The 15,730-nt window shown below is 42.1% G+C and overlaps 1 protein-coding gene across 1 annotated transcript in view; it reads right to left on the bottom strand.

Moving 5' to 3' along the window:
• Positions 1–12,825: 12,825 nt before the first annotated feature.
• Positions 12,826–15,730, bottom strand: part of HPGD (15-hydroxyprostaglandin dehydrogenase) — a 65,904-nt gene continuing 62,999 nt past the window's right edge. Inside the window, exon 7 of the mRNA XM_075197588.1 lies at positions 12,826–15,549. Within this exon, the coding sequence (XP_075053689.1) occupies positions 15,417–15,549 (133 nt within the window). The 3' untranslated portion in view covers positions 12,826–15,416. The remainder of the gene's footprint in view (positions 15,550–15,730) is intronic.

Genomic DNA, 15,730 nt, shown 5'->3' with positions numbered 1-15,730 from the left:
CTCCTTACACAGTGTGAACACAAAGTCAAAATAAGTATAATGGCTGAGGAAGAACTTTTAGATGCAAATTTAATTACAGAATCCACAGGGTTTCAGTTCTTGGTTGTATTGGATCTCACCAAGACTACTTGTGGAAGCCTAAATTATAAATACATACAGGCCCTGGCTAAATAAATTCATAATATTACTGAGATGCATGATGACACATTCAGGTATACAGGTAACGAGCTACAAGCTTACAACAAGGAATTGGTATAACAGAGGATTGTACTAAATTATCTTATTGCAATTACTGGTGTATATTGTGTGATGTTAGCAACTTGGTTTGGGGTTAAATGTTGTACCTATATCACAAAAAATACTGATGACCCTAAGGAAATAATAGACCATAAAATGGAGGAGATTCTACAGTTGAAATGTTTTGCAGAACCCATAATGCCTCTTTAATTGCAAAAAAGGAGAAGGTAGTAGTGGCATAGCTGTAGGAGAGTGTAGGGACATCCTCCAACTCCAGGGGGAGCTCTCATATGATTTAAACTGGTTAATTTATATTTTTATACATGCTTCCTGGTTTATGTTATTTCCTATGCCAGTTCTAGCTAGTAATTAATTAGTAGCCTCCTGAGGCTGAGTGTTAGCCCTGTTCTGATTGGCCCTTAGTGCTATTTAAGGCAGTGAGGCCTGAGCCTCACTGCCGGTTATAGCGTTCTGTTCCAGTACTGCTGCCTGCTCCTGTTCTTGTTTAGCGTTTGGTGTTGAAAACTTGGATGGATTACCTGTGTATGACCTTTTGCCTGCACCCGGACTCTGAACCACTGCCTGTGACCCTGATCTTTTGCCTGTACCCAGACTCTGAACCACTGCCTGTGACCTTTACCTTTTTGCCTGTACCTGACATCCTCTCTGGTGCTCTGTCCGGTCTGCTGATCTCTGGCCTGCCGCTACACCGTGTGTTACCTCCTGTACCTGTGCGCTGCCGTGTTAGCATAAACTCATACTACTCTGAGCATAAGACCTGGGGGCATCCGAGTACCTGTGAGCATAACTAGTCTCTACGGGAAAGGCGGCTGCTAAAGGTGAAGACATCTTCTACCTGTTCTATGAGTTTATGCCGCACTGGTGGCCATAACAGTTTAATGATACAAATGCAATATCGGTACAATAATTATTGTTTGTGATTGTGCACACTATCGGGTGATAATTATTATAGCTGACAACATAAAAATTAATAATTATTACCCTCTGTTGATCTCAGAAATTCAATGTAATAAAAAGTATTTAATGTTTCCAACGTGTTAATCATACTGAGTTATATATAAGAATGTTTCCGGTTGTATTTATGTAGCAATCGCACACACTGCAATCGCCTGGTATAGTGAATATTAGATTTCCTACATCAAATTGTTATTCCATGTATGCCTTAAAGAATCCAGTCTGTACAGGTCTATGGGTGGGAGCCTAAATATATACACCTGGCCACATGTGGAAAGATGACCCTCACCCCAAGAGACAATGACTCCAGGACGCCACCCAGATAATTCCCTTCCATTTATACTCTTTTCATAATATATAATATGGGCACAGTACTTGGAGAGTGGCTCCTGTGGGGATAACCTTTATTTGAATATGCCATTACTCACCTCTCTGCTGTAACCTGCCCTCTGGGGAACAGAAGCAGTAAAAAGTAGCCTGGACTAAAGTACATATTTTGTGAGAAACAACACACAGCAGCGTTGGGGAAAAGTGAAGTGAATCAATGTGGCGGCCATGACTGGGGAGAGAATCAATATGGGGGGGCTGATATGGCACAGATGTGTCACAATGTCTGACAAAGTGAGGGTTCAGGCTCTCTGCATTGTATATAGGTCACTAGAATGTTCTCTGTATTGAATGGTAGGCACTAGGATGCTCTCTGTATTACATTGTGGTCGCTAGGATGTTTTATGTATTGTATGGAGGTCAGAGGCGTAAGAGGAGTAAGCTGTGGGCCCTGGTGCAAGGAACTGGGGCTCACAGCTTGCTAGTTCCGAGTGCAGTGGGCCCAATATCTCCATGGGCCTCGGTGCATCCCACCTGCTGCACCAATAGTAGTTCTGCCACTGAGGTCACTAGGATGCTTTCTGTTTTCTATATCTATTGCTAGGATATTTTCTATATTGTATGTCTATTATTAGGATGCTCTCTGTAATGTACACCTGTAACTGGGATGTTCTGTGTTTGGTGCTCACTTCGATGCACTCTTTATTTTATAGCAGTCACCAGGTTGCTCTCTGTATTGTATATACACAATATGAGCAAATGTATTCGCTTGACCATTACACCATCAGGGACTGTTTATGAGGTCAGGCACTGATGTTGGATGAGAAGGTCTGGCTCACAATCTCCATTCCAGTTCATCCCAAAGGTGTTCGATTGGGTTGAGGTCAGGGCTCTGTGCGGGCCAGTCAAGTTCTTCCACACCGAACTCATCAAATAATCTCTTTGTAGTCCTTGCTTTGTGCACTAGTCATGTTGGAATGGAAAAGGACCATCCCCAAAGGTCCAGTGTCAGTGTTCTTTACACCACCCCATCTGACGCTTGGCATTGGTCTTGGTGATGTAAGGCTTGTATGCAGCTGCTTGGCCATGGAAACCAATTCCATTAAGCTCCCGTCGCAGTTTTTGTGCTTACATCAATGCCAGTGGACGTTCGGAACTATCCAGCTATGGAATCAGCAGAGCATTGGCGACTTTTACGCACCATGCTCCTTAGCAGTCATTGACCCCGCTCTGTGATTTTACGTGGTCTTCCGCTTCATGGCTGAGTTGCTGTTGTTCCTAAACGCTTCCACTTTCTAGTAATATCACTTACAGTTGACCGTGGAATATCCAGCAGGGATGTAATTTCACGAACCGTCTTATTGCAAAGGTGGCATCCTATCACAGTGCCATGCTTGAAGTCACTGAGCTCTTCAGAATGACCCATTTTGTATCTAAAATGTTTGCAAATGGAGACTGTATGGCTAGGTGCTTGATTTTATTCCCCTCTGGCAATGGGTCTGATTGAAACACCTTAATTCAATAATTAACATGTGTGCCAAAATACATTTGTCCATATAGTGTATATCAATAGCACTGGCCAAATTATTACACAGTATAATAATTGCTTTGCCTTATAATACATTTTCCATGGTGCATTCATAAGACTCTTTCTTGTGTTTACTCTGCTTGCAAAGCTATGGTTCACTTACTTGTATGTTAGTTACACCAACTGTGACAGACTCCATTTGCCATTGCTGCAATCGCGCTTACCAGTGTGCATACCACCCACCATGTCTGTCCCTGGCATGGGACAGAAGGTGTGGGCACATCACAAAGGGGCATGGCCACGTTGCTACAGGGCATGGCCACGCCACCAGAGGTCTGCTTAGCACTGTAAAGCACTAGGCTGCCAATTAGATTCCTCCCTTACACAATTCTGGCACTTATTTATTTAACAAGGTTGTAATAGAAACAAATATCCGTTTTCCAATAACAATTAAAATAATCAGTCTGCATATATTTCTTTCTCTGCTTTAAAAAATCAGTGAGCAAACTATTCATGTAATTGCTCAAAAATGTATTTTATGCGATTATGCTTGTCACATCTATAACAGGTGAGAGAGGTTGTATTTCCTTTTTTGTAGCTGCAATAACTCAATCAGCAAAGACAATGTTTGGTTTCCTGATTAACACCTATTTCCTACAATATCAATTTATTTTGCAGACATAAAGTTAAGTTCTCTTTTGAGGTGGAATGGAACAAAATAGAGGAAAAGAACATATGAATTATTTTTCAGCTGTGTCTGGCTTGCACTTGTCTGGCTCATGAAGAGTCTGACGACACATAGGGATAACTGCAAAATTAACATTATTATAATCATTCACTCTGGCGCATGTAAACAACATCTATTCCTAGTGTTTTGTAACACCACCTGCTGTTTGAACACATGAAGACACACTCCTTTGTAACAAATATGTTTGGCAAGTCCCCTGTGAAGAGGAGGTTGGTAAAACACCTCAGGGTTTGCAAGAAATAGCTTGACCAGAGTGCTTAAGCGGGAGTCAGAGTTTCTTGCAAGGGGTATAGGCGGCAAACCCAAGTGATAGGCAACATGTTATGCCTGCCCCAATGTCACGGGCACTAGGAGTCTTTACCCAGGGATCACCAGATGGTAGGCTTACCAGAGCAATGTAGATGGTAATAGGGTACTCTGGTAGCTGGGTGATCACGGAACATGAAATGATGACCGATGAGATGCTCAGGAAAGTCTATGACTAGCAACACTGGTAATAATGAGGTAATGATACACAAGGAACTGTATGGACAAGGACACGTGAAGGTAGTCAGTGGTCTGCGATAGCAAGTTGTACCACTGCTATAGTGAGGAGGAATGTCCAACAGAAACAAGGAGGTGATGAGAGTCAGCGGTCTGCGGGTAGCAAGTTGTACCGCTGTCTGAGTGAAGGAATGGAATCCAAGTGGAGGTATCCAGGTAGTCAGTGGTCTGCGGTAGCAAGTTGTACCACTGCTATATATATGTGAGGAGGTGCACGGGGGAAGACTGCAACACAGGATATACACAGGCACCTTATACACGATCCACAGTAATATGCACAATATAGGTATATATATATGTAAATGACTGATCAGGTCTGCAATCTAGAAAGTCTCTTGAAGTAGTCCAGCACAATGATAACACAGTCAATGATGGCAATAGACTCAGCGGATAGCAGACTCCAGAGAGAACCAAACACAGTCCAGCAAGATATGCAATACACAGCACAGTCAATGAGAAGTATGCATACCGTGGTTCAGCAGCAGCAGTCAGATGGGACTGCAGCGGTACCTGAGCGGCTGGAGGCCGACTGGATAGGAAGTCCCTGGATAGGAGAAGCAGCTGTCTAGCAGGTGCAGCGCACAGGTGAGTAGACCGACAGGGACACGAATCCACAGGAGCCAGCAACACGTGGAACTGGACTCATAGGAAACCCAGGAGAATGGAGATGATCCAGCAGAGGGCAGTAGAAGAGATACAAATCCAATGCTGACAGGAGGATAGAGGCCAGTGGAACACGTGAAGGCATGGAGCGTGGATCAGCAGGAGATGGACGATAGCGCTGACCACAGCGGCAGGACTCAGCGGCACACGGAGGTAACCAGTAGCAACCACAGGAACCAACAGCGATGGGAAACAGGAGTGCAGCGCAGGGCAGGAGCTGTAGATCACGAAGTGTAGCAGATGGTAATGAAAAGCGGCAGTCTCGAGGAAGCCACAGCAAAGATGAGATGAGAATGTAGTGCACGGAGGCAGCGGATAGTAATCAGCTGGCAGTCACGATGTTGAACACAGGCGAGTTGCCAGCAGGAGACTGTAGTGCACGGAGGCAGTGGATAGAAATCAGCAAACAGACTTGATGAGAAGCAGGTGAGTGAAGTAAAAGCTGGAGTGCACGGAGGCAGCGGATAGCAACGAGCAAACAGTCACATTGATATAAAATAACGTTGAAGTGGTGTAGAAGACTGTAGTGCACGGAGGCAGCGGATAGGAATCAGCAAACAGTCATGATGATACAGTTGATGGTAGAAGTGGTATGGAACCACAGTAGTAGAAGTGGTTTGGAAACCACAGGAATCAGCAGCACTGAATACACAAGTAATACAGGAACACCTTCAGAGACTCATGAGGAATGAGACTCCAAGATCAGGCAACGTGGTGTTGACCACAGGTGCTTAATATAGGGAGTGTTGCCTGATCTGCCAATTGAGTTAAAGGGGTATACACTGAAGTATAGAAAAGGGCTGCGCATGCGCAGACCCTCAGGATGGTGGACGGCCACGGTTCCTAAATGTCCGGGAAGAGGCACTCACGGTCCGGTGAGTGACAGTACCCCCCCTTTTAAAGGTGGGCACAGAACGCCTGGAACCGGGCTTGTCCGGATTTTTGGAGTAAAACTTCTTCAAAAGGGCAGGAGCATTAAGATCTTCAGCTTTGATCCAAGAGCGCTCCTCAGGACCAAAGCCCTTCCAATGAACGAGGAAGTGGAGGACTCCTCGCGAAATTTTTGCATCTAGTACCTCGGTAATCTCAAAATCCTCCTCCTGATGAACTTGAACTGGCTGCGGAGCTGAGGGAGGAGTTGAAAAACGGTTGATAATAAGAGGTTTGAGCAAAGATACATGGAAGGCATTAGAAATCCGAAGACTCTTAGGAAGAAGGAGTTTCACACATACTGGATTGATAACTTGAATGATCCTATATGGACCAATAAAACGAGGGGCGAATTTCAAAGATGGAACCTTCAAACGAATATTTTTGGTAGATAACCAGACACGATCTCCAATTTTTAGTGGTGGAATAGCCCGCCTCTTCTTATCTGCGAAAGACTTATATTTGTTAGATGTCTTCTTTAAACAGGTTTTGGCCTGAGACCAGATATTTTTGAAGGTCTGACAAGCAGTCTCCACAGCAGGAACTTGGGTGGACGGGAGGGCAGGAAATTCCGGAAAAGACGGATGGTGACCGTGAACCACCAGCCCTTGACTTTTTGAAGATGACTCCTGAGATCCATCTTCAACGTCCGATGACGTCACGAACGCCCGATGAGGAGGACGGCGTTCAGACTGAACCTTATCACACAGATCCGTAGATGAAGGATCCTGTGGAGGAGGCCCTGGTGGAATAGACGAATGCTGTCTTTTGAATGAAACCACTTGAGAGAGACAACGATGATGACATTCAGCTCCCCAAGACGTAACTTGAGAAGTGCGCCAGTCAATCTGGGGAGAATGACATTGAAGCCACGGAAGGCCTAAGACAATCGGACTTGTCGTAACAGGAAGAATTAAAAACGAAATCTCTTCATGGTGTAGCACACCAATCTGAAGCGTTACTGGAGACGTACTCTGGGTGATGAGACCATTGATGAGACGTGATCCATCTATAGCAGTCACAGTAATCGGTGTTTTCAAAGTAATCACTGGTAGGGACCATTGATTCACTAGGGATTTAGAAATGAAATTTCCTGCTGCTCCAGAATCAATCAGTGCTTGAGACTCAAAGGATTTGGTAGCAAAGGAAATCGTCACATCAAAAGCGCAGACTTTTAATTTCGTAGAAGGTGGAGAGGACTCCAGGAACCCTAACCTTATCTCCCCAGTATTGGTTAGAGCCCGGCATTTCCTGGGACAAGAATTGAGCATATGCGTAGAATCAGCACAATAGATACAAAGTCTATTCTTTATTCTTCGGTCCCTCTCCTCTAAAGTTAATTTGGAGCGACCTATCTCCATGGGTATCACCGGAGATGAAACTGGGTGAAATTGAGGATTTGAGAGAAGAGGTGTTTTAACCGAAGTTGTTTTCTCAGATTCTCTTTCACGAAACCTCATGTCTACACGATGGCAAAGAGAGATCAAATCTTCTAAAGAGGAGGGTAGTTCTTGTGAAGTCAGTGCGTTTTTAATTTTATCGGAAAGCCCCTGCCAGAAGGCGGCAATTAATGCTTCAGTGTTCCACTGAAGTTCAGAGGCTAAGATCCTAAATTGAATGACGTACTGAGCCACAGTGCGAGATCCTTGGCGAAGACGGAGAATGCTGGATGCAGCGGAAATAACACGACCTGGTTCATCGAATACACTTCGGAACGTGGAAATAAATTCGGCACTATCCTGTAACAATGGATCGTTTCTTTCCCACAGAGGGGAAGCCCAAGCCAGGGCTTGTCCTGAAAACAATGAAATAAGATAGGCCACTCTGGAACGATGGGTAGAAAAATTTTGAGGTTGGAGCTCAAAATGAACTGAGCATTGAGTAAGAAAACCCCTACAGGTTTTGGGGTCTCCATCATATTTTGACGGAGTAGGCAGGTGTAGCGTGGAAGCAGTAGACACCTGGGATGGCACAGGGGAAGAAGATGACGACACGGAAGGATCAACAGTGGCTGCTACCTTAGGCACAGAAGTTACTTGGGCGACTAAAGTCTGATAACATTGCAGCAACTGTTGTTGACGAACATCTTGTTGTTCCATACGGGTAACCAGATATTGCAGCATCTCTTTGGCGGTAGGTTCCACAACTGGGTCTGTCATGGCCTGATCTTACTGTCACGGGCACTAGGAGTCTTTACCCAGGGATCACCAGATGGTAGGCTTACCAGAGCAATGTAGATGGTAATAGGGTACTCTGGTAGCTGGGTGATCACGGAACATGAAATGATGACCGATGAGATGCTCAGGAAAGTCTATGACTAGCAACACTGGTAATAATGAGGTAATGATACACAAGGAACTGTATGGACAAGGACACGTGAAGGTAGTCAGTGGTCTGCGATAGCAAGTTGTACCACTGCTATAGTAAGGAGGAATGTCCAACAGAAACAAGGAGGTGATGAGAGTCAGCGGTCTGCGGGTAGCAAGTTGTACCGCTGTCTGAGTGAAGGAATGGAATCCAAGTGGAGGTATCCAGGTAGTCAGTGGTCTGCGGTAGCAAGTTGTACCACTGCTATATATATGTGAGGAGGTGCACGGGGGAAGACTGCAACACAGGATATACACAGGCACCTTATACACGATCCACAGTAATATGCACAATATAGGTATATATATATGTAAATGACTGATCAGGTCTGCAATCTAGAAAGTCTCTTGAAGTAGTCCAGCACAATGATAACACAGTCAATGATGGCAATAGACTCAGCGGATAGCAGACTCCAGAGAGAACCAAACACAGTCCAGCAAGATATGCAATACACAGCACAGTCAATGAGAAGTATGCATACCGTGGTTCAGCAGCAGCAGTCAGATGGGACTGCAGCGGTACCTGAGCGGCTGGAGGCCGACTGGATAGGAAGTCCCTGGATAGGAGAAGCAGCTGTCTAGCAGGTGCAGCGCACAGGTGAGTAGACCGACAGGGACACGAATCCACAGGAGCCAGCAACACGTGGAACTGGACTCATAGGAAACCCAGGAGAATGGAGATGATCCAGCAGAGGGCAGTAGAAGAGATACAAATCCAATGCTGACAGGAGGATAGAGGCCAGTGGAACACGTGAAGGCATGGAGCGTGGATCAGCAGGAGATGGACGATAGCGCTGACCACAGCGGCAGGACTCAGCGGCACACGGAGGTAACCAGTAGCAACCACAGGAACCAACAGCGATGGGAAACAGGAGTGCAGCGCAGGGCAGGAGCTGTAGATCACGAAGTGTAGCAGATGGTAATGAAAAGCGGCAGTCTCGAGGAAGCCACAGCAAAGATGAGATGAGAATGTAGTGCACGGAGGCAGCGGATAGTAATCAGCTGGCAGTCACGATGTTGAACACAGGCGAGTTGCCAGCAGGAGACTGTAGTGCACGGAGGCAGTGGATAGAAATCAGCAAACAGACTTGATGAGAAGCAGGTGAGTGAAGTAAAAGCTGGAGTGCACGGAGGCAGCGGATAGCAACGAGCAAACAGTCACATTGATATAAAATAACGTTGAAGTGGTGTAGAAGACTGTAGTGCACGGAGGCAGCGGATAGGAATCAGCAAACAGTCATGATGATACAGTTGATGGTAGAAGTGGTATGGAACCACAGTAGTAGAAGTGGTTTGGAAACCACAGGAATCAGCAGCACTGAATACACAAGTAATACAGGAACACCTTCAGAGACTCATGAGGAATGAGACTCCAAGATCAGGCAACGTGGTGTTGACCACAGGTGCTTAATATAGGGAGTGTTGCCTGATCTGCCAATTGAGTTAAAGGGGTATACACTGAAGTATAGAAAAGGGCTGCGCATGCGCAGACCCTCAGGATGGTGGACGGCCACGGTTCCTAAATGTCCGGGAAGAGGCACTCACGGTCCGGTGAGTGACACCCAACACCATAAGGTTAAGTGATAAGGCAAAGAGAGTAGTGACAGTGGAAAATAATGAGTGTGAGGGACTCACACAGGGGTGGGTTGGGCAAGGGGGCACACGCCCCCCCGGGCCGGACAGAAAATTACTATTTTGGGCCGGTGCATGAACCAGCCCAAGTCTCTATTATTTGGTGGCTGGCGCTTCTTCTGGGACCAGCCACCTTTCATCATTGGCCGGGCCCCCTCCTCCTCCTTGTCACATGGGACGTGCACCACGTGACAGGTGTCATCCCATGTGTGAACTGCGAAGTGCAGCAGATGTGCGGGTGGAATAAGGTAAGTGGGGGTGTTGATTTTTGTGTGTGTGTAGTATATATTGTGTGTGCAGTATATATTGTGTGTGTGTGTGTGTGTGTGCAGTATATATTGTGTGTGTGTGGGCAGTATATATTGTGTGTGTGTGGGCAGTATATATTGTGTGTGTGGGCAGTATATATTGTGTGTGTGTGTGTGTGTGTGGTGAGTATATATTGTGTGGGCAGTATATATTGTGTGTGTGTGTGTGTGGGCAGTATATATTGTGTGTGTGTGGGCAGTATATATTGTGTGTGTGGGCAGTATATATTGTATGTAGGTAGTATATATTGTGTATGTGTGTGCAGGCACGGGATAATTATTTAATGAGTGCTATTTTATTTGTGGGGTGATGGTAGGGTAATTTAATTTAAAAGTGGAGCCTATGAATTTATAATGGGGTAATTGGACCTTTAATTTAATTTAATGGTGGGGGGGGGGGGTTGGGAGCTATTTATTGATTGTGGGCTGTTGGTGGAAAATGAGGTCTATTTGTTACGTGATTATGTATTACTTAATGCCTGTGATTTTTGTGGGAAATGGATATATATATTGCACCAAAAACCACCCTTTAAGGATGGGCTGCTACTTATGGGCCAGTGCTGTGTGCTTGCCATCGGGCTAAAGTTTGCCAGCAAGCCCCTGGTTGCACGTCCTAGTGGGTTCTTGGAAATCACATAGTTCAAAATGAAGTATTTTTCGTAGATGGTAATACAGGCAAGTGGATGCACAATCACCAGACAGATGCGATGTACTATGAGCATGGGTCCACAAAAGAGGAGGCTGGCGTGGAGAAAAGACCACACCAGAGAGTCAGCTCGTGCCCATCCTATGAAACAAACACTTTGTTGCTGCTGTTGTATATCATTATAGTCCTGCAATTATATGCTGGAAAGGTGTAAGGTAAATAACTGTATTCAAATAAACTTCTTTAATTGTTTGTTCATCAAATGAAATAGTCTGGTGCTCATTTATTTCAACAATGGTAATTGTATAGGGCTATACCTGCTGTATGTGCTTTGTTGTTATTAAACTTACAGGAACAACTGCTTGCTGATATGAGAGATTGAGCCATTTGGCTGACTCAAGAGCATTAGATGTCGGTGTAATGGAGAAATACACCTATACCACACACCAGGCAAACAGGGGGTTATAATTTATAACTAGATTATTGTAAGAAATTTGTGGCAACCATATACATTTGGTGCGATTCGAATGTCAATCAAAGTCCTGTGGAATTTGTCTGATCCATCTGTCTGTCAAAACAAGACCTGCTCACTTACACTAAGGGGTCTATTTATCAAGGACCTTCAGTTAAGAAGATTTTCTATCGCTGCTTATTGCAGTAATAGAGAATCTTCTATCAGGCAATTTATCAAAAAAATGTCATAATGCTCAGCTTAATATGTCAATCTGGTGTCAATCTGCGCTTGCGAGAGCTGGCTGGCCCACTTTCATATACAGACTGGAACTGAAAGCCCTGACTTAGGGGTACCTGCTAAATTTAAATCCACCAGAGCCTGTGAAGGACAATGAACAGACTTGATCAATAAAATAAGCACTGACAACTACTGTTTTTTTTGTTTTGTATACATATATGGGCATTTATATTGCCATACAGCTGTTACCTATATATAATATGGGATATACCAAGCACAGGTTTATTTTTTTCTGTTTTTGTCTTAAAATATTGCCTTATGTTGCCATAGCAACTGTCCATTAAGCCTATTTAAGGCTCATTTTCGTGTGACTTACAAGACAGCCCTTACTAGATGAAAGCCTTATACCTGGGAGATGAGTGCATCTGATTTTAACTGCATTTGTTTGAAGCATATAGGTCAGTGTAGGACCTGCATATAATGAGGTGCCCTTGACGCTGGGATGCAGGCTTATATATTTTGATTAAAATATGAACTAATACCCCATGTTACATACACAAATATATAAATACATAGATACACAGAGATATGCAGTGTTAAGGATAAGTGCTGACAATAAGTGCTGTCATTTTGTTTTGTACTTATAGAATATACACTTGTATATTTGTTACTTATAACTGATATTATATAGTTGATACTTGTCATCTGTTCTAGTATGATTTGTTAATATGTTTAATTTGCATTTGTGTGATTTGTATGCTGTCTGTCCGGTGCTGCGGAATTTATGGCGCCCTATACATAAACAATGATGATATGATAGCAATTGTTTACACTCAAAGGTATAAGAGATCATAGTTTTAACCTCTACTGCGCTGTTGGTGCTATATAAACTGTAGTTATGATAATTCTATTTGGACAAAAATCCCTTGCAAGGTAGAATTAAACTGATGGTGATATCTGTCCAGGTAACTAGTTCATATATATATATATATATATATATATATATATATATATATATATATATATTTATTCCGATAAACCCTTTCTACTATCAGTCCCAGAGGTGTTATTTTCATCTCTCGCTCTCTGAGTGAACAGCTGACCCCCATTCATGTAAGTGTTCTTTTTTCTTTAAACTGTATATATAGCCTGAGGAATACAGTACATATGCAATTTCTGAATTTCTAATTATTTTGCTTTAAAATGCTTATTACATCACTGATTTCTCGGATCATTTTACATACAGATTTATTTTATTTCAGCAAAATGAACCATTTCCCAACTTGGATTATATAGTCAGTTGCATTCATCTGTATCAACAGCTTTTATGGCATAATATTTTACACTGCTATATGAATTATTTGACAGTATTACATTTTTGTCATATTTGGTTTAAATAATATCACATATTTCAGATATTTTGCAGCCAGGGCAACACAGTTACATTTGGTCAACAAAAAATACAGTTTAGAAACACTTATTAATAAAACACACACAAAAAAGTAAGTCACATCGATCACAACATATTTTAAGGGTGGTGTCCCACAAGAGCTATTCACTCCATGTTAAAAGTACAGAACGTTTAAAGCGCCCATTATAAGTTGTGAGATTTAAAGTGCTGCACTTTTCAGCTGCATTTAAAACGTTATACAAAATGCTATACAAATTAGGCATGAGTGGTGTGGTAGCTGGGAAAGGTCCAGCGTGAAAGGATCTTGTGTGACACCACCCTTGTATTTATAATGAATATAATTTAACTATGTACATTTGATACAATATTCAACAATGAATATATCTATAATTTGCTAATCATGAATGGAATACTATTTAGTGCCACGCCAACTGATTTAACACCATGGGCTAGATTTACTAATCTGTGGGTTTGAAAATATGAAGATGTTGTCTTTAGCAACCAATCAGATTCTAGTTATCATTTATTTAGTACATTCTACAAAATGACAGCTAGAATCTGATTGGTTGCTATAGGCAACATTTACACTTTTTACGACCCACAGTTTAGTAAATATTACCCCATATCTTAATATTTTTCTTTGACCTGCATACATGTGGTTTTCAGTCATTTATTTTCACAGTTTATGTAAAATCCTATATTTGCCTAGCCTATGGGATAACAGCTGAAATTCAATAAGCTAAATACCCATATGTGCTAATGTTGTCATGTATTATTTATGGACATAATAGAGTATCTATGATAGTGTGCCATCACTTCTGTTAATTGTGAAATGAACTAATCCACAGTGCTGGGGAACTTAGGGGGTTATTTATTAAGACTCCCCTGATGACTAGATTTCAAATCTTTTTAGGTGCAATTCTTTAAAAAGAATGTAATTGGAGCAGCTGAGCGATGTTCAGCTCGCCGGTAATACTGGCTGGTAGCAGTTAAAGGAGTATTATTGCTTGACAAGCCAGTCCCAGGGCCATGTGTGCATGCTTCTGCCACTATAAAAAAAATAGAAAAAAAAATAAAAATAACTAATAAAATAAAAATAAAAAAATGAAAAATTGCTTTATTTTAATAGTAAAGTTTGGGCAACGCCTGCTAACATCATCCTGAGTTGGCTTTAGCAATCAGAGGACAGCAGCGGTACTTGTATCACAGAATAATATTTTCTAGGCTAAGACTTCTGGGATGTGGGAGGGTTACTCGTTCTATATGCCATTCCATTTGACCAAATGCGAAAACGGTAAAGACCCATAATATTGGTGGCAGAGTGTTATGTTAGATAGACTAAAAATGTTACTTCACTTGTATAGCAAATAATTTATGGTGTATCCAGTACATACCGGTTCAGTGATTCCTAAATTCCATCCCATACATTTAATATTATATTTTGTGTGATTGAGAGTGGTAAAGAAGAGAAAAAAAATTCTAAAAGATTTTTGGAATGTTATTTTGGTCAGAAAACAGGGAGGTATTAATTGCAGATATTTGGTCCAAATAATGTTTTCCTGGTGTACAGTGAAACATATATCACAAAATAATGCATTACTCATTAAACAGATCACACTCTACTGTACATATTAACACACATATCAACAGCTCATGCTTTCATAGAATTTGAAATATTGATACAAAAATATAGCTAAAATACATATCATCACGGTATAAAGAAACATATAGTGTAAGCTGAAATACATAAGCTGAAATAAGGCTACACACACCATTTTTCTGGTGGTAGTGATAGCTTGTGCTACTAGAAGGTGTATTTTTGATTATTTTATTCATGCCACCAGAAGCTTCATATTCTCTGCTGTGACTTTTTTTTTTTGATGAATAGACCCACAACTGAATTTGTCATCAATGCCCAGCTCAAGATGTGGAATGCAGTCGGGGGCTTTTAATTTATTGTGAAGGTTTTCTCTGGATCTGAAAATTCTATGCCAGATATAAAGTGATATCCCAATGGAAAATTGGAATAAACTAGGCCAAAGCTCTGATCCACCACGGCCATGTTCCATACTTCCCTACCATACCCAATGCTGCCCTAACATACCCTTTCCTTGAAAACCACTCCCCTTGGCTGCTGAAAATTACAACTGTCCGGCGAAAACTGGGACTATTGGACGTTACACTAATAGCCTTTACATCTTCCCTACAGTAAATGCTTATTTGCTCAAATAGACACTTCTGTAAAGACCTTGCTAGGAGGTGCATAAGCAAATCTAGCTTGTAATGTAATTCGATTCACATTTGTGCATATTGCGATTTTTTTTTGTTTCATTTTTTTTTTCAATATAAGACCAACATGTGCTTTAGCTATAGCTTTACAAAAAAAATTATTCATTTATTTCATTACAGTTTCACACTTTTGTCTTCTGATGTGCTCCAAATTCTTCAAAGTGAATTCCCTGGGAAGTTGTGATTTTCATTACCGCCCCATTAGCGGTGTCATCTTCTATGAGTCTTATCAACCCTTTGGCTATTAGCGATGGGCTGTCATAAAAAAAAGACGCTGACAGTTAATAAATATTAGGTGCTCTATAAACTCATTTGCTTTATTTCTATTGCTATATGGTATTTCACAGGTAGGCTGAAAAGTTTTTTATAAAATATACTATAGATGCACATATTACAGTAGCAATGTATCTCTAAAAATAGCAAAACACACAATCAT

The sequence above is a fragment of the Mixophyes fleayi genome, chromosome 1, assembly GCF_038048845.1.
Source record: "Mixophyes fleayi isolate aMixFle1 chromosome 1, aMixFle1.hap1, whole genome shotgun sequence".
Classification (NCBI taxonomy): domain Eukaryota; kingdom Metazoa; phylum Chordata; class Amphibia; order Anura; family Limnodynastidae; genus Mixophyes; species Mixophyes fleayi.
The sequence above is the reverse complement of the archived record's forward strand: the minus strand, read 5'-3'. Positions and strand labels throughout refer to the sequence as shown.